This window comes from Poecile atricapillus, chromosome 8, assembly GCF_030490865.1.
Source record: "Poecile atricapillus isolate bPoeAtr1 chromosome 8, bPoeAtr1.hap1, whole genome shotgun sequence".
In the NCBI taxonomy this organism is placed as follows: Eukaryota; Metazoa; Chordata; class Aves; order Passeriformes; family Paridae; genus Poecile; species Poecile atricapillus.
The window spans coordinates 2,821,492-2,845,317 of record NC_081256.1 but is presented as its reverse complement, the minus strand read 5'-3'; the positions used below and the strand labels follow the sequence as shown (position 1 = coordinate 2,845,317).

The following is a 23,826-nucleotide window of genomic DNA, read 5'->3' as shown; positions in this document are numbered from 1 at the left end:
GTGTCCATCCCCTGGGAGCCCTGTCCACCCCCCGGCCGTGTCCATCCCCCGGCCGTGTCCCAGCCCCGGCCACCCCCCGGCCATCCCCCAGCCCCGGGAGCCGTGTCCCAGCCGTGTCCCAGCCGTGTCCCAGCCCCGGGAGCCGTGTCCCAGCCGTGTCCCAGCCGTGTCCCAGCCGTGTCCCCGGCCGGCGGACAGAGGCTCCCGGGGCTGGGGAGGCAGCCCGGGGTTCCCGCAGCGCTCCGGCCGGCACTCACATGGCGAGGGGCTGCGCTGCCTCCCTCTCCTGCAAAGATGGCTTTCGGCTCCGCTGCCAGCCGGCTCCTGCTGTTGTAGGCACGGTTGTTGGGAGAGGAGGGGTAGGCAGAGCTACTGAGCATGCCTGCGCCTCGCATGACGGGCCCGGAGGAGCCGCTCCGCTCCCTCCCGGGGCCGGGGCAGCGCCGGCTCCGCCCGCACCGAGCGCTGCCCCTGCCCGCACAGCGGCTCCCTGGGCCTCGGCTGAAAACCCCCGTGTGCCCCCCTGAACACCTGCCTTCTGCCCCTCCTCGCTGGGAAGAAAGGAATTTAAACAGGAGGAGAATGACGGAAGGTGCTGCCGTTCAATCCCTGCTGTCGTGGGTGAAGACTTGCGGATGGAAGCTCGGGGGAAATCCAGAGACAGACAGACAGACAGACAGGCTGCCAGATCAAGCACTGGGCCTGGAAGGGTTGTGTCTCAGATGAAGTACAGCCAGTGCTGCTGGCTTAGATGTCACCTCAACCTCAACCCAGGCATCCGAGCTCGCCTCCGTGAACATCAGCACTTCCCTGTGCCCCATCCTCCTGTGCAGAGCAGAATTTACTCTGGAACAGCACAGGTTCCTCCCTATTCAAACCAAGGCCTTCCCATGCTCTCAACAGAGGTGAAGGAATAAGAAAGTTTGGGTGGTTTTTCAAGAAGTGGCATTTAACCCCTTTCACTTGTGAAAAGATGCTTCACCTGTTGCTGTCTTCACAGATTTTCCGGGGGTGTCAGTGGCAGCCAGCACTGGCCATTCAAACTGGGCATTTGGGTAAGGCAAGCAGCTTTTCTAAGTATCTAGACCTCAAATCTTGGGCTGCCTCTTGGGGTGCCTGTGCAGTGTCGCCAGATCAAATTTGTGTTTTCTGGTGTGGAAATCCAAGAAAAGGTGAATTGCTCCTCAAAGCAACAGGCACAGGCACCACTGGGGGTGAGCAAGGCACTAATCCCAATTTCTCAACTTGTTATCAACCAGCTGAGTATTTCCATGCAGAAAGGATCCAGGAGATGTGACAGCACCCACAGCTCAGACATCAGGACACTGAGCTATTGCCCAAATCTGGGCTCAGATGTTATCACAGCCTGGTTCAGATGTAAGCCATGGACTGTCAGCTCTGAAGGGATCCAGCTCCTTGGGAAATGTGGAATCCTCAGAGTGACAGTCACAGGAACCTCTCTCCTCTCCTCTGCTGCCTGAGAGCTTGCTCACTGCATTTAAGTCTCCTCACACCTCCTGCCACTGGAGAGTGATTCTGTCTCTTGTGCTGGAGCCAATTATCTGCATGAATGAAGAAATGTCACTTCAGGCAGCACTTCCAACCTTCTATTTTTTGCTCATATATCACACTCATAGGAGCCTGACCCTGAGAAACTTTTCCTGATGGAAGTAGAAAACACTTCAAACTGCATTTTCTCTATGTAAAGATGGAGTTTTGATCACTTGGTACGCCCTGATGACAATCAGGAGATTCCCAACTACCTTTATCCACCCACAGAGTACTTAGCACTTCTCATCTGGAATTCCTCAGTAACTCTTCCCTCCCGAGGAGAGTGTACTTTTCAGATACCCCAGACAAAGACACATTATATCATATATCATATATATGATTATTTCTGTGATAGAGTTATATGAATATTTATGGGATAGCCCTACAGCACCTCCTGCTACCAGGGACATTCTCACCTTCATCCTCAAACCCAAGCCACATCTGAATGTTGAGAAAGGGCCAGGTCATGCCTGGCTTGTGAGGTTGGGAGCTTCTGGGACAGAGAGACCTTTCCCCAGACCTTTCTGCCCGTCCTGTGGTCTCACTTCCAGTCATTGCTACAACTACATGCAGGGTGGAACTGATGTTCTGTACTACACCTAGTACTGATGCTAGGCCAAAGCTCACAAGACTCAAAAAAGGCCCCTGGAAGACTCCAAACCCAACATATTGAAATGTTTTATCATACAAACTTTTTTTATTATACAAACTATCCAGAGCAAACAGCAGTGTTTGTGCTGACCCCATATTTATCCTGATTGAAGTGGAACAGGAAATACCCACACAGGCATGAAGGTGAAATGGCAGTCAGGAAAATCAGAAATCAGAATTTAGCAGAAGCATTCCACGACAGGGAAAACACCTCAGACCTTGTGAGCACAGTGCAGAATGAGCTGAAGCTACAGCACTGCCCCACACCACATGGCCATGGCTTCCTGCAGAGTGGTACCAGAGAGTTCTCAAAACCAAATTAAACAACATCATCACACTGTAGCTGCTAAAAAAACAATTCCTCACCACCTAATGAAGGCATCACCATTGCAATCCAAGAAGGCTCATGATCCTGAGGAAAATCCTGGGGAACATTTCCTTTAGCCTTACATTCCCTGGAGCTTGCAGACTGCCATTAGAGGCCACCTCAGCCTTTGGTGTTGGAAGAGATGCAGAGACACCCTGTGGTGGCAAAAATAATACGACCAGAATCAGTACAAACAACTTAAATTTGATTTAAGTCACAGAAGTGAATCAGAAAATCTGCATCCTGGAGACACAGAGAAATTGTCCCCCAGTTGCTGTCCAGGTACTTTCCTCCCTCCAGACTCCTTTCCCATCCTTTGCTCTGTCTGTTTGCACTGCCACACGGATTTCCCCTTTATTCTGTTTGGTATAATAATAACAGCAGGATCAGGGCTGGTGCAGTTGGAGGGATGGAGATGGAAATGCTCCACTTTTGGAAAACAAGTTCCTGCACCCTCAGCCTGCCCCTCCTGGGTGTGCAAAACAATCATTCTGCTTTGTGAACTGTTGGGTTTTTATCCCATTCATAATTTGTATTTTGTCCCTAAGCAAAATTTTGTCTGTGAAGGCAGTTTCAGAGCCAGCTTCAGAGCCACTGCTGAGGAGGTTCAAGAACAAAAGCCACCAACAACCATCATCAGTGGAGACCAATTCTGGCATCTGGAGTCTTGCAGGTGCTAGAGCTTGCTTAAAATTATCTGGGGACAGCCTGGAGCTACAACACTGAGGCTCCTGAAAATGTTATGTACTGCTGCTGTGTGATCTTCACCTGGGGGAAATGTATTTTCTCACAGACCTGCAAGTAGGATCCCCATTCAGAAGAGTCATCATGTAGTCTGTAGTTTATGGAGTGTCCATGTAATAAATAGAGTAAATCTCAGGGCCAGCCACAGTAACACTGGTATCACTTGTTTTGGCTCACAAAACAAAACACTATTGGTGCTAAATAAGAAAGGTGAGAGCAGTTAATTGGTTTATAGAAAGCAATGGTAATTAAGTTTCACAAGATTTAAGCAGAAAACAAAAGCAAGGCAAATAAATCAATTATTCAAATGCTGCATTTTCAGATCCTCTGATCTGGCAGTCCATTTAAACAAAGTACAGGAGGAATTCCCCCATGTGGCACTGGAGACTCAGCATTGCCAGACAAATTCATCTTTAAGAGAGAAATTAAATACCATAAATGTCCAAAGTACAATTTTTCAAAAACTATTGAATTAAGTCTAAAAGAATTAAGAAAATATCTATTCTAAGTATCTTCTATCCTTTGTTACCAGGTTTTACATGTCTTTTTCAACGGCTTGTTTTCTTCTCTTGCCTTTTTAGACAAATGGAATTGGTGCTGAATGGCCCAACCTTTGCAGCTCTCAGAAGCAAGGCTGCCTGCCCAGCTGCTGACTTTATTACCCTCAGGTGGTTCTGCAGAGCTTCACCTCAGCACCACTGCCTGCCTAAAATGGGGCTTGAATTTGCAGATTATTTTGTCACAAATTAAAACCTCAAGCCTGTAATTGTGGGATGTGTCATTTTCTTTCACTCATAACTTCCATTCATTCCTCCACAGCATATCAGTGCTTTAGTGATGGAAGAGTCACAGTGAAGTGTTTGTGACTCCTTTCAGAAATTGTCTTTTCTGCCATTTCTCTGAGAGATCCAGGTCCAGCTTACCTGGGTTCTGTTAAAACCCTGGGTGGTTCATTACCAAGCCTGAGTAGCAAGATGTGATGCTCTGTGCTCCTCGAGGTATTTACAGCTCCTCTATTAATGTATTATACATTATTATATTATACATTATTACTATTAATATAATGTATTATACATTATTATATTATATGTTATTATTATTATTATTAATATAATGTATTATACATTATTATATCAATGTACTGATATGTATATACTAATGTATTTACATTAATATACATTAACGTGTATTAATGGATAATTTTGGAATCTTTGCAGGTGTGGTCCTGCCAAGCATTTGCACAGTGAGGCCCAGTCCCTCCTGCCCCTGTGTGTCCCTTTGGTAAAATCTGGGTACAGGGAATTCTGCTTAAAAGCCTGGGAGGGGCTGAGGAGGGAGAAGAAGAGTAAAAGAAGTTAAAAGTGGTTGCCAGTTTTGTTTTTAAGCCTACAAGCTTCGTGTGGTTTGTTTTAGGAGATTTGTGGGAAATATTTGTAGCAGGCAGGAAGCAGAGAACAGACAGAGGAGGGGGAGGACATGACCCTCCAAGTCAAGCAACCAAAAGTTAACACAATTAGCAAATATCAAACGTGGAGCAGAGGGACTAATTCGATCAGAGAGGCCAAAGGGATAATTCTTGGAGACAAAGCAGCACAACGCGGAAATGCGGGCTAATCAACTGCTTTATCAAAAGAAAAAGGAAACAATTTCCAAGCCTTAACTAAAATCCCCAGTTGGTTCTTCATCTTCCCAGGAGTCTGGTTTTTGCCCAGCAGTGTTTGTTCCAGCTCACATTTATCTCACTGCTTCTGCTCCCTGCACAAAGCTGTTTCCTGGCTCCCCTCTCCTCCCGGTTCAAGGAACTCCTCAATCGCGAAAGAGAGCACGCAGAGGGAAATATTCATTATATTTAATGCCCAATCCTACTTTCCATAATTATCTGGACCAGAGCAAGACTATCCAGAGTCTTTGTGGCTGCAGGATTTTTCAGAGCAGGTATTTCCTTCAGCTGATGGACAGCGGCTGCTCGGTGATCTCCGCTGAGCTCTGGTGTGACCAGCACCGCTCACGTTTGTCCAGACTTCACCAGGCACAGCCCAGCAAAGCAGAGGCTCTCAAACACCCAGCCAGCCTGCTCTAAGCAGGTGCTGTTGGTAGGACAGATAAAATGAGCTGGCACAGAGGAAAGAAGGAACTCAAAGAAGAAGTCCCAGGAGATGGAAAGCACGGCCGAAAAAAGCAAGAGCGGCTCCTCAAGAAGAGATTTTCTCGACTGAGCCTCTTCTCTGGGTCACCCAAGAATAAATTGTAAGTACATCCAAGATTATATTTTGCATACATTTTCAAACAAGAAATTTTGTATTTCCAGAGCAGCTTTGGAAGAGCCACACCTCGTTACCTCTGCTGGATTAACTGTTTAACAAAAGAAGAAACAGAGGCTAATTAAACAACTTGAGCTAAAAGCTATTAACACTGGCAGCACTAGAGATGAAATTAAGTGCTCCAGGCTGTGTGTCTGTGTGTTGATCTTTTATCCATCTCCCTATGCTCCCAGCAGGAGATCAGCAGGGCCAGCTTCTCTGTTTCTCCAGGTACAACACCAGCACTGCCACTGGCACAGCCCCACTGCTCCCAGCAGTAACTTTGCTGCAGATTCTGTTGCACCAGAGCTGTAACTCCAGGGTGCAATGGAAAGCGTAAATGCAGCAAAAATCACTGCCCAACAAAGTTAATGATAGTAAATTTCTTAAAATTCATAATTAATGCTTGTGTTCTTGCAGTAGTGCCTTGGTATTTACTCATTTTGGTTAGGAGGAGAAAAAGGGAAACAAAACAAAAAGACTAAGTAATAATAACTATTCCTTTTTTAACCAAAGTAAGCAAAGGCCAAAATGATTCTGAGCTTGCTGCTTTGTGAATGTTTTGCTTTTGAGTTACTGTAATCATTCTCATGGGATTTGAAATTCTCTCCTTGGGTCTTTCTCCCAGGTATCATTCTTCTTTAACATGAAGTAAACTGAGTGTATGCTAAGATCAGGAGCAGTTTCCAAAAAGTGTCTTTCCTCATCCAAGAGATGTTTTCCCTACAGATCTCCTAAAAGGAGTCTGTCTTTGGTAATTATCATGAAATTACCGTCTTAGCAGGAAGTGCACGCAAGTCTCCACAATTACTCAGCTAACTGCATTAGGCTTGATGGCCACAGCAGCTGCTTGCAGGCTCCACAGAAGATTCAAATACACGAGCAAGAAATGAACCTGAGAGCCAGACTTCTCCCTCAGAGTGATCCAACTGCAGCACAGCTGATACCAAGGGCTTGGGTTTGGGGTTTTTCTTGCTGCACTGCTGAGGAACTGGACTAGAAAACATTGTCAGACATCCAAGTGAATTACTGCTGCAAATGTTCTGTGTTGTTCATAATTTCACTGAAGAGTGCATTCAGGAGGCAGACAAATACTATTGAAACAGTAAAATCACGTTTTCTGAACACTATTTGTAAGTGATAAATACGAATTTTACCCAGTTTGAGTTAAAAGAAAAAAAAATTAAAATGTAACAATAATCTAGTAACGTCCCATGGTGCTCCCACCTTAATGGAGAGAGAGTCGGCCTTCAGACTTCACAGAAGGGCTGCGTATTGAAGCTCCCACCCCGTTAGCTGATGCCACTCTTTCATGGTTTTGTTTAAATGATGGAAATACTTTAATAATTCTGTGCTCTAAAACGAATGGCTTGTCACTGCCACCACAGCCCCAGACTCTCCTTTCTGCTCCATCCCTGCTTTTTCACAGGGCACCCAGAGTGTGTCACAGGTACAGCCTGTGGAAGTGTTCATGAACCACAAACTGCTGCCCTCATCCATCCATCCAGGAGTGCACAGGCTGAGCTTGTCACCTCTCTGTGTGTGCCTGTTCCAGCTGTCACCTCTGTGTGTGTGTGCCTGTTCCAGCTGTCACCTCTCTCTGTGTGTGCCTGTTCCAGCTGTCACCTCTCTGTGTGTGTGCCTGTTCCAGCTGTCACCTCTGTGTGTGTGTGTGTGCCTGTTCCAGCTGTCACCTCTCTGTGTGTGCCTGTTCCAGCTGTCACCTTTCTCTCTGTGTGTGCCTGTTCCAGCTGTCACCTCTGTGTGTGCCTGTTCCAGCTGTCACCTGTGTGTGTGTGCCTGTTCCAGCTGTCACCTCTGTGTGTGCCTGTTCCAGCTGTCACCTCTCTGTGTGTGTCTGTTCCAGCTGTCACCTCTCTGTGTGTGCCTGTTCCAGCTGTCACCTCTCTGTGTGTGTGTCTGTTCCAGCTGTCACCTCTCTGTGTGTGTGCCTGTTCCAGCTGTCACCTCTCCCTGTGTGTGCCTGTTCCAGCTGTCACCTCTGTGTGTGCCTGTTCCAGCTGTCACCTCTGTGTGTGTGCCTGTTCCAGCTGTCACCTGTGTGTGTGCCTGTTCCAGCTGTCACCTCTCTGTCTGTGCCTGTTCCAGCTGTCACCTCTGTGTGTGTGCCTGTTCCAGCTGTCACCTCTGTGTGTGCCTGTTCCAGCTGTCACCTCTCTGTGTGTGCCTGTTCCAGCTGTCACCTCTCTCTGTGTGTGCCTGTTCCAGCTGTCACCTGTGTGTGTGTGCCTGTTCCAGCTGTCACCTCTGTGTGTGTGCCTGTTCCAGCTGTCACCTCTCTGTCTGTGCCTGTTCCAGCTGTCACCTCTCTCTGTGTGTGCCTGTTCCAGCTGTCACCTCTGTGTGTGCCTGTTCCAGCTGTCACCTGTGTGTGTGTGCCTGTTCCAGCTGTCACCTCACTCTGTGTGTGCCTGTTCCAGCTGTCACCTCTCTGTGTGTGCCTGTTCCAGCTGTCACCTCTCTGTGTGTGCCTGTTCCAGCTGTCACCTCTCTGTGTGTGCCTGTTCCAGCTGTCACCTCTCTGTGTGTGTGCCTGTTCCAGCTGTCACCTCTCTGTGTGTGTGCCTGTTCCAGCTGTCACCTCTCCCTGTGTGTGCCTGTTCCAGCTGTCACCTCTGTGTGTGTGCCTGTTCCAGCTGTCACCTCTGTGTGTGTGTGCCTGTTCCAGCTGTCACCTCTCTGTGTGTGTGCCTGTTCCAGCTGTCACCTCTCTGTGTGTGTGCCTGTTCCAGCTGTCACCTCTCCCTGTGTGTGCCTGTTCCAGCTGTCACCTCTGTGTGTGTGCCTGTTCCAGCTGTCACCTGTGTATGTGTGCCTGTTCCAGCTGTCACCTCTGTGTGTGCCTGTTCCAGCTGTCACCTCTCTGTGTGTGCCTGTTCCAGCTGTCACCTTTCTCTCTGTGTGTGCCTGTTCCAGCTGTCACCTCTGTGTGTGCCTGTTCCAGCTGTCACCTGTGTGTGTGTGCCTGTTCCAGCTGTCACCTCTGTGTGTGTGTGCCTGTTCCAGCTGTCACCTCTGTGTGTGCCTGTTCCAGCTGTCACCTCTGTGTGTGTGTGCCTGTTCCAGCTGTCACCTCTCTGTGTGTGCCTGTTCCAGCTGTCACCTCTCTGTGTGTGCCTGCTGTCACCTACGTGTGCCTGTTCCAGCTGTCACCTCTCTGTGTGCCCAGTTTGTCACCCCTCTCCATTCCCAGTTTGTCACCTTTCCATTCCCAGTTTGTCACCCCTCTCCGTGCCCGGTTTGTCACCTCTCCATCCCCAGTTTGTCACCCCTCTCCATTCTCGGTTTGTCACCTCTCCATCCCCAGTTTGTCACCCCTCTCCATTCTCGGTTTGTCACCTCTCCATCCCCCGTTTGTCACCCCTCTCCATTCTCGGTTTGTCACCTGTCCGTGCCCTTGCAGCCCGCAGGGAAGGAGCCAGCTGTCGGAGGAGCAGCGCCGGTGTTCGCCCAGGAAAGGCTCTCCGGGCCCGCAGGGGGATCCGTGCTCGCTCGGGGCGCTGCGGGGCTCGGGCCAGATGTGTCCGAGCTGCGAGCTCCAGCTGTGCCGGCCCTGCGGGACCCTGCACTCGAAGCGCGGCTTCATCGCGCACAGCCTGCTCGATCACTACGATCCCCCGCCCTGCTGAGGGATGGGGGCACCGGGAACCTCCGGGAACCTCCGGGAACCTCCGGAGCCCCAGCGCATCCCAAAGCCGATCCCCCGCCCTGCTGAGCGCTCTGCTGCGGGATGGGGGCACCGGGAACCTCCGGGAACCTCCGGAGCCCCAGCGCATCCCAAAGCCGATCCCCCGCCCTGCTGAGCGCTCTGCTGCGGGATGGGGGCACCGGGAACCTCCGGAGCCCCAGCGCATCCCAAAGCCGGGATCCAGCGGGAGGAGGATCCCGGCCCTGCCACCGCAGCTCAGTTCACTCCTTTAACCAGCAGAAACCCGGCAACACAGAGCTGTAACCCAAACATTTCTCAGCTGTTAAGGACAGGGAATTGTTTCAGAAATATTCCCCAGAGCTTTCCTCTTCCTCTCAAGGAAACAAAGATTATCCCATCGAGCTGCAAAGCGGGTGTGATTCTTACACGCAGAGCCACTTGCACTGCCTTTGTTCGCTTCAGTGTTGCTTGTGGTCTGGAATATTAAACGTTTTATTTTTAAATTAACTACCTCGGAGATGCACCTTTATGGGGGAAAGGGGCTTCTAAAAGCTGTCCTGGCCACAAGGATTGCTGTTCACATCCCAATTCCCTCCAAGAATTTCCAAACTTTCAGAGGCTTTAACATCTCACTTGTCATCCTGCACCTTGCCTTAAAAGGAGCAACAACCATCACAACTCGTGAAGTATTTAAGGCTACTTTGAGTTCTTAAACTGCATTTTTAAACAGTTCTTCCAACAGCTCCCGACATCAGGCCAAGGCTCTGGGGCAGGGGTGGGTGGCATTAAGGTCCAGGTATAAATAAAACTTTTAGCACAGTGGAATCCCTAAGTACAGGTGGAAGGTGGAAAGTGCCTCAGACACAGATGATCCCAAGTCAGGCAGTGAGCGCCTTTTCCTGCCATGCCAATGGGCACAAATCTATGTGCAGGATTAATTCCTTGCTCTTAGGGAACAGGCTAAACAGACATGGTCACCCACAGCCATTCATATTAAGGGTACTTTCATTTAGCCAAGCAGAAGAACACAGGCTGGGGTGTTTGGACCTTTGTTTCATCTCTCCTTTTCCTAAATTCAAAAGTAACAAGGCCATAGGGAAAATGACTCTGTCCTCCCCACTCCTCTTTTGGAGCTGTTCCATTTTTGTTCAAATGAATGTCTGGTAAGGTGACTGGAATCCAGATTTTTTCCTATCCCTAGGGAATACTTGGGCTGAGCCATGACATCTATTCTCATGTTTTGTTTCCACCCTCCCAGGAAAAGCATTTCAACAGGAGGAATTCAGAGCCACATATACAACATTGCTGTGCTCCAGAGTATCTTGAACAATAGTGCTCAGCTCTATTGTGGAATATCAGACACCCAATGCTCCTCATGCACGAGGCACAGAGACCATTTCAGAGACCAGACTGAGCTGCTGAAAGCTCCCAGGGCAAAGCCCATTAGGAATTTCACACAGGAGAAAGCCTTAGGCAGGATTCCCAAACTGGAATGAACCAGGTTCCTCCCTTCTGCCCACACTTCACAGGTTCTGCACACTGCCAGCAAGTGCCCAGACTTCCTCCCCAAATGCAGACTTCTGAAGCCAAAAATGAGATCTTATGAACATCCTTGTGCTGCAAGAGCCTTAATCCCTCCAAAACCACATTTCCATGGTGCTTCATTGTCACTTCATTTCTAAAAGCCAATCCCTCCAAAACCACATTTCCATGGTGCTTGATTGTCACTTCTGTTCATTCATTCAAGCCAACCTGGTCCTGACAAACCAGAATTAACCTTTCACATTTCTCTGCTATTCCTAAACTGGGAACCTTCACAGCTTTCCCAAGAGAAAGCCATACCACTACTTGAAGAAATATAAATTCAACCCCATCCTCTTCATCAAGCAATCCAGAGGAGACTTCTCCAGACCATCACCTGAGGAAGAGCAGGGTGACAGACTGAAAGGATGAAGGACTAGCTCATCACAACAGCATTATTTTAAATCCTACAGTCCCATACTGTGAAATCAGTTCAAATAGGTCACACGAGGAAAGTTCTCTCAGCACCTGCCTGGGAGGATTTCCTGTGTGGCTTGCTGAAGGACACAAGCAGCTCCTCATGAGGGTTTTTGGGCTGGAAAGGCAGCCAGGTCAGCAGCAGAGTGCAGACCCAGCTGACTGAGGAGAGCAGCTCCCTCTTGTCCCCGGTGGGTGCTGCTGGGCTGTCTGCAGGAGAGCTGGCAGCTCGGGCAGGGTGAATCAGAGCTCCTGAGCACCTTCCCTCTCCTCCACCAGCCACAAAGTCACATTTGGGGAGAGTAACTACAACGTTTTTGTTACGTGCTGAGGCAGCACCAAAAGTTTTGCACTTGATTTTTCAGCAGCTGGCGAATTCCTGCACCTGTCCTGCACTGGCTACCAATCCCTGCTGCAATGTGTGTGCCATGGATGTCAGGCACTGGAAGCACAGCCTGAGCTTCCCTGGCTTTAATCCTGTCAGCCACACCACAGTGAGGCTGTCTCCAAAATCCAGAGCCCCGTGCAAACACTGAGGGCCAACAGCAGCAGGGCACTGTCCCCTCACAGGGCAGCACCTACTCACCCTTGTGCACCACAACAGCTCTGCTCCTTCAGCTCTTGCCAGACAAGGAATTTTTTAAATTATTATATCTTAGCAGAGGATTTCAGGCTTAGATTTTAAAGCTCAGACACATAATTGTGATGTCTGACTCAGACACATAATTACATTAATACACTGTATTGTGAAAGAGTAATAATAGAAATACTGATTACACAGTTACATTTAAAAGATTTAGGCTTGAAACCATCCTACAGAATAAAGCTATGATATAGCCTGACATATCAATTATTAAAAGCCTCTAATATTTAATTATCTGATTTCAATAGCTCTGGGAGATTAAAGAGGAATATTGGACTCTTTTATACTAAACACAGGAATGGGCTCTGTCCAAAGCATCTGCTGGAATGTGACTTGACAACCAACAACACCCCACTGCCAAAACATCCAACACAAGCGTGAGAGGGAAAGGAAGCAGCTCCACAGCTAAGGGGAAAATCCCTGGGAGCTCAGGGATCCCTGGAAATCCAACACAGGACAGGCAGGAGTGTAAAAGCAGCACTGTTTGTCACAAAAGAAATTATTCAAGGTGGAAAGCAAACTCATTAAGCAATCAGTAATAAACCAGAATAAATAAAGATCATTTATACACTGCATATACCAAATTTCAGATGTAGTTTTTAAAACAGCCCAGGCAGCTTTCCCCTCTGCCAGATACAATGAAAGCCTTGAGAGGGAAAAGTCATTTTTCCAGTGGACATATACAAAGAAAGATAATTAACATGAGACCATGTGAACTGAACGTTCAACACAAAATCTTTAAATTCTCTTATTATAATCTATTTGATGACTTCTGAATTCAGAAACTGGTCTAAAATACATTCCAAATCAACCCAAATTAACTTACCAATTTAGGATTAGAGCTGGATATTGGGAAGAAAGTACAAAAGCAATCAATGGACTGATGTATCAAAATCCAGTGTTCTCTTGAATGACAAACAGCAGAGGACACTCCCTCCTTTGACTTTTCACAAGGCACTTTATTTATTTGTTTGTTTGTTTTCTGAATGAAAGTCTGTATGCCACAGGCTGTATGTAGCAAGTATAATGAAAAGCAGGAAAGTGGTGATCTATTTACTAACACAATTCAGCAAACCAGGACTCTGCTCAAAACCTAACATGAAGATATATCACCAAACCAGCTTTGGTAAATGCTGCTTCCTGCCAGGTTCAGCTCGGAGAGGTCAGCCTGGGAAGCATTCCTGTGAGATGGGATCTCTTCTCAGCTATTTAAGATCAATTCACAGGAGGAAAATGCTTCATTGTCTTTGCTGCCATTCTCATTATTTAATTGCCAAGAATAAACATGGAGAAGGTAAAGACAACCAAACACAACAGAGCCATTGAAGGGCTATTAACCAACACAAGCAGTGAGCAGAAGTAGCATTTCCTAATCACCTCTAAATATTCCTCAGGGAACAGAGGCAACAGGATTTTCTCACCATCTCAAGTACTTTTATAACCCGCATTAAAGTCGCATCCAAAATCCCCTCAACCACCCAAAATCTCTTTGCTGAGTGCAGCAGCCTCGGTGGTGCTGGAGGCAGGGAAGATGTTCCTGTCCCTGGAACCTTGCAGCACCTGCTGGAGTTCCACAGGAAGCCTGGGGTGGGACACGGAGCCAGCTCCCTCTGAGCAAGGGAAATAAGGGAAATGGAGATGTCACAGCTCTCCCTCCTGCCAGAGCCCACAGCAGCCCCAGGCAGCCAAGGGGCAGCTTCATCTCAGTGCCCAGCTCTCCCTCAACAAGCAGAGGGAGCAGAGATGCCCAAGTGTCTCACAGAAAAACACAACATTGACAGGAACGGTTCCTTATGCAAATTCACATGCTGGGAATTACCTAAGGATGAGATTGCTTTTTTCAGAGCTGTCACCTGCAGCAGAGTTTATTTTGAGCTTGCCTGCCATCTGCTATAGAAGTAATAATGAAAATAAAAAAAGGACATGGCACACTTTAAATGCTAAGGTATTGTAGATAAAAAAAACCCCAAACCTAAAAAAAAAACCCTCAGCCTAAACTCAACAAAAGCAACCCACATACCACTTGTTACCTGTAGAATATTCTAGAAGCAGAAGCCTTTTCAGACAGAAAAGCCCACTGGGTGAGGACAAGAAAATCAACACCCTACACAGAGCACCACCCTGACTCCAGGTAAGTTCCTAACCTCTAAAATAAACAAGGAAACCCCAAACCAACAAAAATAAAACTCTCAACAAAGTAAAACCAACTTTAATTAAATTCCTACATCATCCAACATTTCTATGCAGAACAAGTGTTTAGTCAAAAAGTAAATATATATGTTTAATTCTCTTTCAAATGTCCACAAGAATCAAGAGTTACCAGTGTTCCTCAGAGAACAAGCAGTAGTTAAACCTCTCTTGCTGATGTTCAGGAACAGTTTGTCACATCTTTTAACCAGCAGTTCCCTATTGCACGTAACAAATTTGCTCTCCATTTAAGCACCTAAAAGCCCGGCACCTCACTAAATAAATTAAAACAAATCCAGTTTCTTCAGCAACCATCTTCAACATATATATCTTGGTAAAGCAACATTTCTGCAAGCTTTTAATAAATACAGAGAGAAGATCAGTGACTGCATTGGTGTTCTGTGGAATAACCTTTTCCCATAAACTCTTGCTTCTCCAACCAGCTGGGGTTTTTGGTATGCATGCTCTAAAAATCACTTTGTGTAGTATATTTAATGAAAACATCCCTTACACAGGTCAGTGCATTTTGCAGGGAAGGACTGATCTGAGATAGGAACTTCAGTGTAAGGCTGGAAGGAGCTTCTTGCAGGAACCAAACCAAACTGTGCCTCTCTGGGAGCTGAAGGCAAAGCCCCAGAGGCTGAGTGGGAGACTAATCAGTGAGGGAGTCTCAGGCATGTTTGGAATTGGCCTAACCTTCCTCATTCTGAAGGGTTTCTTTTGTGTGCTAAGTCAGAGGAACAAAATTGTGCAACCTGAACATCTGGATGCTGCATCACATCTGTAGGAGGTCTCCCCCACCCTTCCTTGGGCAGCAGCACAGACATGAAGCAGCTCCCTGCAGTACAGTGATACCATGGCTGCTATTTACAGTAAAATTAATGCATCTGTGCCAGCAGGGCAGAGGTCATAAGAAAAATATACACAATATGCTCATCTTTTAGCCAGATTAGGATACATATATATAAAAAAAATTTACTCTTCAAGTCCTAACTTTAAACAAAGAACAGTTCTGTCAGAGGTCTTCAAACCTCCTGAGGATATGTTAGAGCACATTACCCTAATGTATAAAAACAAATATTTACACCTCCATAAAGTACCAAAGAATTTTTAAAAATGCCTAGTAGCTCTCAGCGTGCAAAGTCAGCAGGAACTGATTATCCAGGATGTTCACTAACTGTAGAGACAGTCTTGGAATCAAGCATTCAGAAGCAGAGTGCAAAAGACATGGGAGTTATTTCAGTCCATTTGTTTTCACTGTCGTGTGACAGTGTTCTTGTTTTGGATCAGTTCATAGAATCACAGAATGTGCTGAGTTGGAAGGAACCCATCAGGATCAGAGTCCAACTGCTGGCCCTGTGTGGGGCTCCCCCAGAACCACCCTGTGCCTGAGAGCGTTGTCCCAGCGCTTCCTGAAGTTTTGTTGGTCCGTACGAAACTCTTTACAAACACTGATCAAGGTAACCTTCAGCTTAGTGCAAATGCCACAATCTCCTAGGACCTGTAATCTTTTCTGACAGTGTGAGCCATCCAGTTCACTTTAGTAGTCCAACTTTCCCGCAGAGCTTCATCAAACTTTTGCTTGAACTGTTTTAGTGCTTCTTCCTCGCTCTTCCCTAGGGCAAGCGAGTCCTAAGGCAACAGAGAAACAAGGATTATTAGGAATTTTAAAAAGCACAGTTAAAGCCTCCTTCACCTTTCAACACAAGTCACAGTGTGTTTTGCTCTCCTTTGACGCTTTTTTGCTTACTACTCACTGAGCAATACATCAGTTGGGTTAAATCATGCATCTTCCTGGCTTTAAAGATAAAACTGGAAGAGAATGAAGCAAACCATTTTCACCTTTCCAGGTCTATGCTTGTGCATGAGCCAGGATGTAAAATACCCCTGAGGTGATTCCATTTAAGATGCACAGATCCCGAACTCATCCTCTGAGCGCTAAGACTGACTACAGACCTTGTTCTATAGAGCTTTGAGGATTGTGGGGAAATCTTGACAGAAACGGAAAACAACTAAAATGTATTAATCTTGGAATCAAAAATTCACATTCTGGAAAATTGCTGAGTCCTGCTGAGCTGTAGCTCCTACTTTACCTTGAGATACTGGATGTCCTTGACAGAGGTGAGCTCTGGCAGCCCTGCAGTCAGCATCAGTGCAAAGAGGGTAATAAATAGGTTGCCGTGCTTGCGCAGGATCAGGTAGGCTTCCTCACAGTACTGCCGGAACCTGCGAGAGCCAGGCAGGGCAGGGAGCACAACAGGGACAGTTACACACATGGAAATGGCTGCAAGCACAATCTGTTACCTGCTCTGACAAATGCACACTGTGGAACGCTGCACAGAGGGCAGGAGCCTGCAGAACCCCCAGTGTGCTCTCACAAACACAGCCTGTGTCTCCCCAGCGAGCCCTCAGTATGAAACACCACCAGCTGCTCTTCAGAAAGAACAAAAGTGCCAGAGGTCACAGTCCCACCTCCCTGAGAATTTGTTAGGTAAAATGCCCTGATGATCCTATAGGGTGGGCTACAGTGGAAAAGCCAAAGCTCTGCTGCAGCCCCTCTAATCTCTGTCATTTCTAATTCCTTCCGTGGTCAAAACTGAACCAGCTGCCAGGGCTGGCAGATCACGAGCACGTGGCTCCTCATGGCCAAGCATCCAAGCAAGGCCAGCGTGGGGCAGCACAATGAACATGCCCTGATGGACAGGAGGGAACCTGTTCCTAAGGGCAGTCCTAATCTTGCTTGAACAAGAGAGCCCAGAGCTGCTGCAGGCAGAGCTGAATCTGGCAGAACCTGCCACCTCCTGCTGTGGGAGACAGGAGCAACTGCAGAGCTGCAGCTTCTGCTTCTGAAGTAATCTGTGACATCCCAGCTCAGGGACAGCAGCAGACAGTCCTGTAAATGTGTGATGGCACACTTCCACACAAGTGCAAATGAGCAAACCAACCCCAGGTACGTTGTGGTATGCTGGAAATTATCATCTCAATTACAAATAGATCAAAATAACACTCACCGGCCAAATTTTTCAGTGTTCCCTGTTTTTCCTTGTTGAATGACATGAATGAAATCATAGGTAAGTATGAAAGGTACCCGTTCCCTTTTAATTCCAAACTTGGACTTAAAGTTTCCAAGAATATGCCCAAAATCTATGTGAAACAGCTAAAAAAAAACCAACAAAAACCAAAAAAACAAGTGAAAAATCATCTCTCTAGCAAAAAGTGTCACTTTTTGAATATCTCTACAGGATGATGATATCAAGAACAGTTAACTCCTAATATGACTCTTCAAAGCTCTTTGGGAGTATTTGGTTCTAAAACACTTCAAGATTTAAAATAACATCCATGCACTTCTGAGTGACCACTGCAGCAAAAGATTCACTCAGGTTTAAGGTGCTGCTGCCACAAGACATCTTGGTGGCAGCACCACACAAAAATGAGCCCAAGGATGGGCCCATGAGGCTCAACATCATCACATCCAAGGCCTTCCCACACAAGGAGAGGCAGAGGTAGCAGAGCTGGGTTAATCTGAAGGACCCTGTGGTAGTTCCCCATGTTAGAATCAAGGATAAGGGCATTCCAGATTTCTTCCAGGTGTTACAACCTTAAGAGAATACTGCAAATGTCTGTAAAACTCTCAATTTTATAACCCTTGCTGGTTTTCCAGGCAGAATAAGTTCAATTAAATCAGACAAGTTACATTACAGAGTAACAATTAAGAAAACACATGTCTAGGAGCCCCCCAGGTTCTGAGTGCACAGCATTGTGCTGGTGCTGAGTTCCACTCTGAGCATTTCTGCAGGGCTGAGCTGCACAGACTCACGCCAGGGAAGCCACACTGCTTCAAAATGGAATGAATGGATTTTTAAAGACAGTCTTTTGCAAGATACCCTAAGACCACTTTTACTCAGTGAATCTGAACCATTAAAAGGCCTTCTGGATGTTCTGTAGAAGCTCTGCAGAACAGCCTCTGTCCATACAGAACTGCTGATGGACCAGGATTCGCTCTTTGCATCCCATTTCCTTTCCTTGAAGCTCTCTCCAAGCCTCAGTGAACCACAGACATCAGCTCTAACCATGTGTGGCTTTTCACCAAGGCACTAAAGCCATTACAAGTTCTCAAGAGAACTCTTGCATAGCAAAGACACCAAAGGCATTCTGCCTACAGAAGGGATTTTTACCTGCCCATTTTTCCTGACCATGATATTGTCACTGTGTCTGTCACCAATTCCCAGCACATACGTAGCTACACAGTAGCCAGCACAGGACAGAGTAAATTCTTCAATGGCTCGATCCAAGTCCTCTCTGCAACCACACAGAAAGTTGTATTAGTGCATTAGTATTGGTGTATTAGTGATGGAATTCATACCTTGGCCTCAAAAAGGACTTTTGCTTGTTTAAACCAGAAGTCCATCAGGATGTTGTAAACCCAGAATTACTTGAGAAACAAAACCTATAAAGGTAGCTATGGAGAACAAGAAATATGGAAGGCAACATCAAGGCTTGAGACACATGTAGTATTCTTGGGTTTGTTTGTGCTGCCAAATTGAATATAACTTACTCAACAGCACACAGCCAAAATGCTGCAAACACCAGGCCCAAGGGTACCATGAATCTCAGGCAGAATCTGACATGCTAGAAAAACAATTAGCAAGAAATTACACCTTCCTCAACACTGAAGGAGAAATTTCAGAGGAATTTTGTAGCTTATACTGTAGCTGAGAGAGTAACTGTAGAAATTACCCTAAATTGTATTCCTTCAGCCAGTTCAAGAGCGCATCCTTGTTGAAGGCAGCAGCTGCAGCAACGTTGCTGCTGTTTAACTGAATGTCAGCAATGGTTTCTGAACTAGAAACAGCCTCAATGAGGCCAGAGTGATCTCCAGTTGCTAAACAGCCATAGGGCAATATCCTGCAATGAAACACAGAATCATGTCAGAACCTCAAACAGCAAAATGTTTCTTTAGTGTGTACTCAATTTTTGGAGCTGGCTGAATACTCACTTGAACAGTAACATCTCAAAGGTTAACATACAGGAATTTTTTCTAAAGGTCAAAAACCAGCAATACATTTAAAACATCCATTTTTCCTATTCTGTACATAGATGTAAAAAAGAGAGACATTTTTAAAAGCCTAATTTTTCCTTTTTACTGGAACCCAGTTTCTTGTAATTTCCCAGGACAATCCACAGAGGGAGCCCCGTGCCTGCATTTGTGAATTCCTGCCTGCACAGACCCTGACCCACTCCAGTTCATTCCCCACAAATTATTGCTGGAGATGCAAAAGAGGATCTTATCCTTTTCCACCTTCTTCCTACTTCAAAGGAAAATGCTAGAAATCCTTCTAAATATTAACATAAAGAATGTTTTCCAGCTCTTACTAAACTGAAGCATAGAAACCCAATGGAACACAGGAATACATCTCTTAACTGGCTTGGTGTCTCAGAACACAGCTGTGCATTCACACACCAGTGAAAATAACTCCTACCATGTCACTGCATTGCAGTGAGACACAGTTAAAGATGGAAATCAAAGAGAGATGTGTACAAATAGATAAGTGTATTCTTTTCCAGTACATTTCCTCCCTCCAGATGCTTAAAAAGTTGATCAGAATGGCAACACCCCATGAGATGGGAGCTCAGCATGTGCAATGGAAACTTACAGCAAACTTTTCAAAGGCAATGCATCACAAATTGAGGTGTCTGCTCTTATGCCAGGCAGCTCAGGCCAAGAATATTATTTCAGTTGTGGTCATGGTCCTTGGGTAAGAGAATGGATACCAACAAAAATCTACACTGCAGCACACAAGGTTTACATCAGCACTCACTGACTTACAGAGCTGCATAAAACAATTGCAGGACATTAAAATGGATGTGTGTGCCTTCAGACATACAGACATACATACACACATAAAGGAGGAATACTGCTGGTGAAGCTGTCTTTAGTATTTATATATAAAGCTATATATAAATATATATATATTTTAATGTAAGATATTAAGTTAATATATTAAGTTTAATATAAGATATTAAGTTTGATTGCTAGAAACCATAACCACATCTCTTAACTGACACAACCTGTTATGCCAAGCCATGGAAGAAATAAAATTCCTTACAAAATTACAGACAACTTTTTTGCCTGACAGCTATCAGGGAACTGAGCAGTTTCTCCACCAAAGGGATAACACAACTGAAGTGGTGCAAGTAGTGATGCCTTGGGATGGCTCCCCAGAGCAGGAGCTGGACAGAGTTAAGAGAATAAAGTGGGGATTTATTGAAGGCCTTCAACAGGCACACCTTGGGCAGTCAGAAACCTCCCAGAGGCTGCAGCCAAGCTGGAAGATGGTCACAAATTTCTCAGACAATTACAAGTTTGGTCCATTTCCATCTCAGGGGTTGATGCTCCAATTCCAGCTTCAGCTGATGAAGTCATTTACCCCCAGTTTGTTCCCCCAATTCACTTTTGTTTTTTCTTTCAGGGCCTGAGGCTGTGGGGTGTCCTTGGCTCTCAGGCCTGGAAGGGTTTTTCTGCCTGTCCAAAGTGTGAAGAGAGCTCACTAACACTCTGTGTGGAGCTCAGAGTTATGCACTAATGCACTACAGGATCTGAAAAACAGAAAAGATAAAATCCTAAGGCATCAGAAGCAGTAACAATATAGGCTGGGATTCTTCCCTACTGGCAACAAAGTGCACTGAAAACCAGATTCAACAGGGTATTTCAAGAGCACTCAACTTCAAAAAACAGCAGCAGAAGTGCAGGCTCCCAACGTTCCTCCCGTTTCTGTGCTGAGCCCTGCCCAGCTCCAGCCCTGTCCAGGAGCAGGAGGGTGGCTGGGGGTGCCCCTGGGCACAGGGAAGCTCTGCCCATGCTTATCACCACCCCACAAATGGGAGCCAAAGCTGGCCAGGTTAAAGTGCACGCTGGCCTCCTTCCACGGCGCTGCAGCCCAGCCTGCTCGCGGCCGAGCCGGGCACACGGCCAACATCTTCCTCTTCAAAAGCAAGCAATGATGAAAGCCTCCAGCCCCTGGAGGGCCCTGTGCTTACAACTGCAGGAAAAAACATCCTTGTCAGAGAGACAGTTTGACAGGAGTCAAGTTAGGGACAAATCCTCTGGGCCCTTTCCATCTCATCCTGGTCTTTCTGACTTCAGCATCTGTCAGCAGGATATGCTCCCTGCTTTTTAAAGCCTGCAAAAGCCATGGACAGATCAATACTGAAATCCTGGGTAGGACAGAAAATTCTCTTCACTCCTTTAAAACTGTTCTTTATTTCAAGTGTTTAAATCACCAAAGCAGTGCCCTTCCAAACACACAAAATACTGGTGATTTATCAACACATTCTCTGTAACTTCAGGTCCAATAGTTTAAAAATGTTGACATGTTTATGAGTTGTAACAAATACATTTTTCAGTATCTGTGTGAACTCTGATTTCACTCATACACAGCCATTAACCTCAATTCTCACACACATAAGGGAGATGAAAATGAAAATCTTCTATAGACAGGCACTGAAACAAAAAAGTGTTTTGGAGAATGTCCTGCATCTGGTCAAAAAGTAACCAAGTATTAAATACTTTTATGACAATTTACCACAGCAAAAGTGACCTGGCATAGACCAAACTCCTCAAATTCATTATTTTCTGTTGCTGTTATTTTACTCATTTCTCCATTAACACAACTTCGATGCTGTAACAGAGTCAAAGCAGCTCAAACACTTTCTGACACAAGGATTTTCCTGAGAGGTGCAGCACCACAGACCCCACAGCATTCTTGGGAATACAGATGTTGTGCTCCTCTGCTATGATGTGTATTTGTAATAGGCCACCTATTTCCTGCTCAGTGCTCAAGTACAAGTTTGTCTTTGAAATTAAGGTGTGGGGATTAACTAAAAAATATACTTTTTGCTTTGTTCATTTCTCTCTGCTACTTGGATGATGTTTGAGGTGAACTGACCCAAGGCAGACTCCTCTAAGTGTCAGTGTTGGGTGCTGGTCCTGTTCTGGGGAGCAGATCCGTCCTACACCCCAGGAGAACTCAGGATGAAGGACCTACATGAGCACATGGTGCCATCCTCCTGCACACAGGTGTCCTCTCTGATACACCCCTGCCCTGTTTGTCACCCACAAAACAAATTAGTTGGCAATTAAACAAACAAAATATTTCTCCTCCTTCAGCTCCCAAAATCAATCTCTATTTGGTGTTCCTCTCTAGAGCTGAGAAATCCCACTGGGAATATCGTGCTTGCTTTAGACACAGACTGAGCTAAGGTTTCATTTTCAATCACTGCTAGAGAACTGAGTGTGGATTGCAGCTCAATTAGAAGGCAACTGACCCTGTCCCCAGCTCAGTGGTGCGTTGGCTGCATTTGTTCCATGCCTCATGGAAGATGGACAATCTGCTCATGGCAAAACATGACAGATGTGGGAGGAGAGGCAGCAGCAAGAGCTGCTCTGACACTGCTGGCACGAGTGACAAGCCCTGCTTTCACCTGGATGGAGTTACCAGACTCTCTGCAGTGGAAAAAAGTTGAAAAGTGCAAAATCCATTGTGCACCCACAAATGGAAATAACTTCAGGGAAACTAAGGATGATACAGGGCAAGAAGCAAAGACTGCACTCATTGGTGTGGGCACATGACAGTCTTTTTCAGGAAAGCAGCTCTTTGGTACAACTTTTTCAGCTGAGACTACGCCTCTCCCCCAGGCAAAAAGTAACCACTGAGTCCTGACTCATGAACATGGCAAAGAACTCACTCCACCATTGCTGGCTCACAGATTCTGGAGCTGTCTCTTCTTGAGAGATGCAGGCTATGAACACCGAGATGCCAAAGTCTCGCCCTCATGCTCTGGGTGTTCAGAGTGCTATTTTGTCCAATTCTGCTCTCAAGGAAGGTCATTTCAGAGCCTTCTCCTGGCAAGTGTCTGATTGATCTCTTTGACAGACACTAAACTGTAACCCTGCCTCAATTGCAGGATTTTATTTCATAATGGCAACTATGACAGAATGAATGGAAGGAAGATGCTCCCAGTTAAGCAAACAAATTGCACAGGCCAAATATAGAACTTCAATTCTCACGAGGAACTTCCCCTTTCTATTTTTTTTTCTTTGCAGAGTTTTAAGAAAAATCTTGGACATCAGAGCTACTTTTTGGTTTTCCTTTGTTGCTTTTAAAAAAAATGCCTTAGTCAGGAAAAGCATATTTGATGACTCTAATCACTATTCCTGTTTGCTAGGCACAGTGTGTGGCCCAGGCTGGAACCACAAACAACTTATGGGAAGGCAGCTACTGAGGAATGCCTCAGCTGGGATTCCACAGCTGCCAGAGGCTGTCCTTGCCCCCAAATGCTGGATCAGCCTCCTCACAGTCAATTTATAATGACATAAATGGCCTAAGGTTTCCTCAAGTCAGTGTTCAACTTCACACACACTCAACCATCTCATTACAAATGTACCTTTCCAGAAACAATTTGTAATTCACATTCCCACCTTTCCTTAAGCATTCTAACTGACAAGTTGATAGTTTTACTCACCTGTGCTGATATTATGTGTCTTATGTAGCTCTCACTACTATACTTGAACCATAAAAAAATTTGAAAAGAGCTCCAAGAATCTAAATGAAGTATTTCAGCCAATAGTTAAATATAAACACTTCTAGATTCGTAAACAACACTTAAACACAGAGGATTACAGCTCTTGCACAAGCATTCAAAATTTAAATTATGG

General features: G+C 46.0%; 2 protein-coding genes across 4 annotated transcripts in view; both read right to left on the bottom strand.

Annotated features, from left to right (window-relative positions):
• Positions 1–299, bottom strand: part of LOC131581603 (vesicle-associated membrane protein 2-like) — a 42,525-nt gene extending 42,226 nt beyond the window's left edge. For both annotated transcript variants that reach the window (XM_058844075.1, XM_058844074.1), the window contains exon 1: positions 258–299. In XM_058844075.1, coding sequence (XP_058700058.1) covers positions 258–259 — 2 coding nt within the window. In that variant the 5' untranslated portion in view covers positions 260–299. The remainder of the gene's footprint in view (positions 1–257) is intronic.
• An 11,800-nt stretch (positions 300–12,099) lies between these two features.
• The window catches only part of PIK3CB (phosphatidylinositol-4,5-bisphosphate 3-kinase catalytic subunit beta), a 70,932-nt gene continuing 59,205 nt past the window's right edge, over positions 12,100–23,826 (bottom strand). For both annotated transcript variants that reach the window (XM_058843893.1, XM_058843894.1), the window contains exons 20-24: positions 18,849–19,016; positions 18,287–18,410; positions 17,123–17,268; positions 16,205–16,337; positions 12,100–15,743 (exon numbers count right to left, since the gene is read on the bottom strand). In XM_058843893.1, coding sequence (XP_058699876.1) covers positions 15,606–15,743; positions 16,205–16,337; positions 17,123–17,268; positions 18,287–18,410; positions 18,849–19,016 — 709 coding nt within the window. In that variant the 3' untranslated portion in view covers positions 12,100–15,605. The remainder of the gene's footprint in view (positions 15,744–16,204; positions 16,338–17,122; positions 17,269–18,286; positions 18,411–18,848; positions 19,017–23,826) is intronic.